The sequence below is a fragment of the Egretta garzetta genome, unplaced genomic scaffold, assembly GCF_000687185.1.
Source record: "Egretta garzetta isolate BGI_Z169 unplaced genomic scaffold, ASM68718v1 scaffold172, whole genome shotgun sequence".
NCBI lineage: Eukaryota > Metazoa > Chordata > Aves > Pelecaniformes > Ardeidae > Egretta > Egretta garzetta.
In genome coordinates, this window is record NW_009258951.1 from 469,832 (window position 1) to 471,164 (window position 1,333).

The 1,333-nt window shown below is 66.1% G+C and overlaps 1 protein-coding gene across 1 annotated transcript in view; it reads right to left on the minus strand.

Annotated features, from left to right (window-relative positions):
• Positions 1 to 6: 6 nt before the first annotated feature.
• The window catches only part of SLC12A9 (solute carrier family 12 member 9), a 9,007-nt gene continuing 7,680 nt past the window's right edge, over positions 7 to 1,333 (minus strand). Inside the window, 2 exon segments of the mRNA XM_009634316.2 lie at positions 7 to 737; positions 740 to 990. Of these exon segments, the coding sequence (XP_009632611.2) occupies positions 348 to 737; positions 740 to 990 (641 nt within the window). The 3' untranslated portion in view covers positions 7 to 347.

The window sequence follows — 1,333 nt, forward strand, 5'->3', positions numbered from 1 at the left end:
GGGAAGGGGGGTGCAGGGTGTGACCAAGGGGCTCCCAGCAACCAAGTGGGGCACCCAGTGCTTGGCCGCCCCGGGACCCCGCTATACCCCACCACCACCCCAAAGAAAAGGCACCGTGAATGCACCGTGCTGCCCAGCCGGCACCAGGGCTGTGCCTGGATCCTGCCAGGGCAGCTTTAATCCTCTGCAGGGGACACCCTCCAAAAAAGAACAACCCACTCCCCTGCACCCAATCCCTCCCTGCCTACCGGGGTGGGGACACCGGGGCTGGGGACACCCCCAGGCTCAGGCTGCTAAAGGCACTGGGCAAAGGAGGGCACAGGGAGCCGGGGGGAGCCGGAGGTGACCTAGAGCTGGGTGCTGGTGACGGCACTCACCCCGTGCACCAGCACGGTGGGGCCCAGCCCGCGGGTGAGCAGCTCCAGCTGGTGCAGGTAGAGCGGGTAGAGGCTGGTGTCGGCTGGCGGCCGTGGCAGGTAGAGGAAGCGCACGGCCGGCGCGGGGCTCTGCTCCAGGATGAGTTTGTTGGCGGCACAGACGTACTCATCTGACACTTGGGTGGTGTTGGCTGGGAAGTTCACGGCCCCTTCCTCCTCCTCCTCCGCCCCAGCGGGCGCCGGCCCCCCCGGGGGTCCCCGTCGGGTTTGCCAGTGCAGGCGGGTGACGGCATCCCAGGGCACCAACTGGATCTGGGCCTGGATGCGCAAGTCCTTGAGGAGCTGGCGCAGCTTCGACGCAGCTCCCAGGCCTTGTCCAGGCTCTCCAGCTGCCGGGCCAGCAGGACATTGCGAAGCATCTTCAGGGCGTCAGCCACGATCCCCACGTACTCCCGGGGCGACAGCAGCTTGGGGGTGGTGGGTGCCCGCAGCGGGGGGAAGCCCAGGGGGACCTCCTCACGGGTGCTGGTGAAGGCGGGGTGCCGGGCTAGACCATCCTGCGGTGCCGCGTCGTCATAGAAGCCCAGCACCAGGGTGTTGGGGCGCATCCCGCCTGCCGGAGAGACCACACCAGCCCGGCTGAGCAGAGGTGAAGGGCTCTACCAGCCCTCCCAGCACTGCAGGTGCCAACAAGCTCCAGCTTGGCTTTGGCATTGCTGGCCCCGGTGATTCCAAACCCTCAGCATCATGCACCCAGATGCCTCCAGGACCCAATTTAGCTTTGGCATTGCCCACCCAACACCTCTCCAAGCTCCAGCTTGGCTTTGGCACTGCCCACACTACGTGCTTCCAATGCCCTTGGCATTGCCCATCCAGGTGTCTTCAAGTCCCTCAACACTGCTGCCACAAACACCTCCAAGCTCCAGCTTGGCTTCGGCATTGCTCACCCCAGCTGC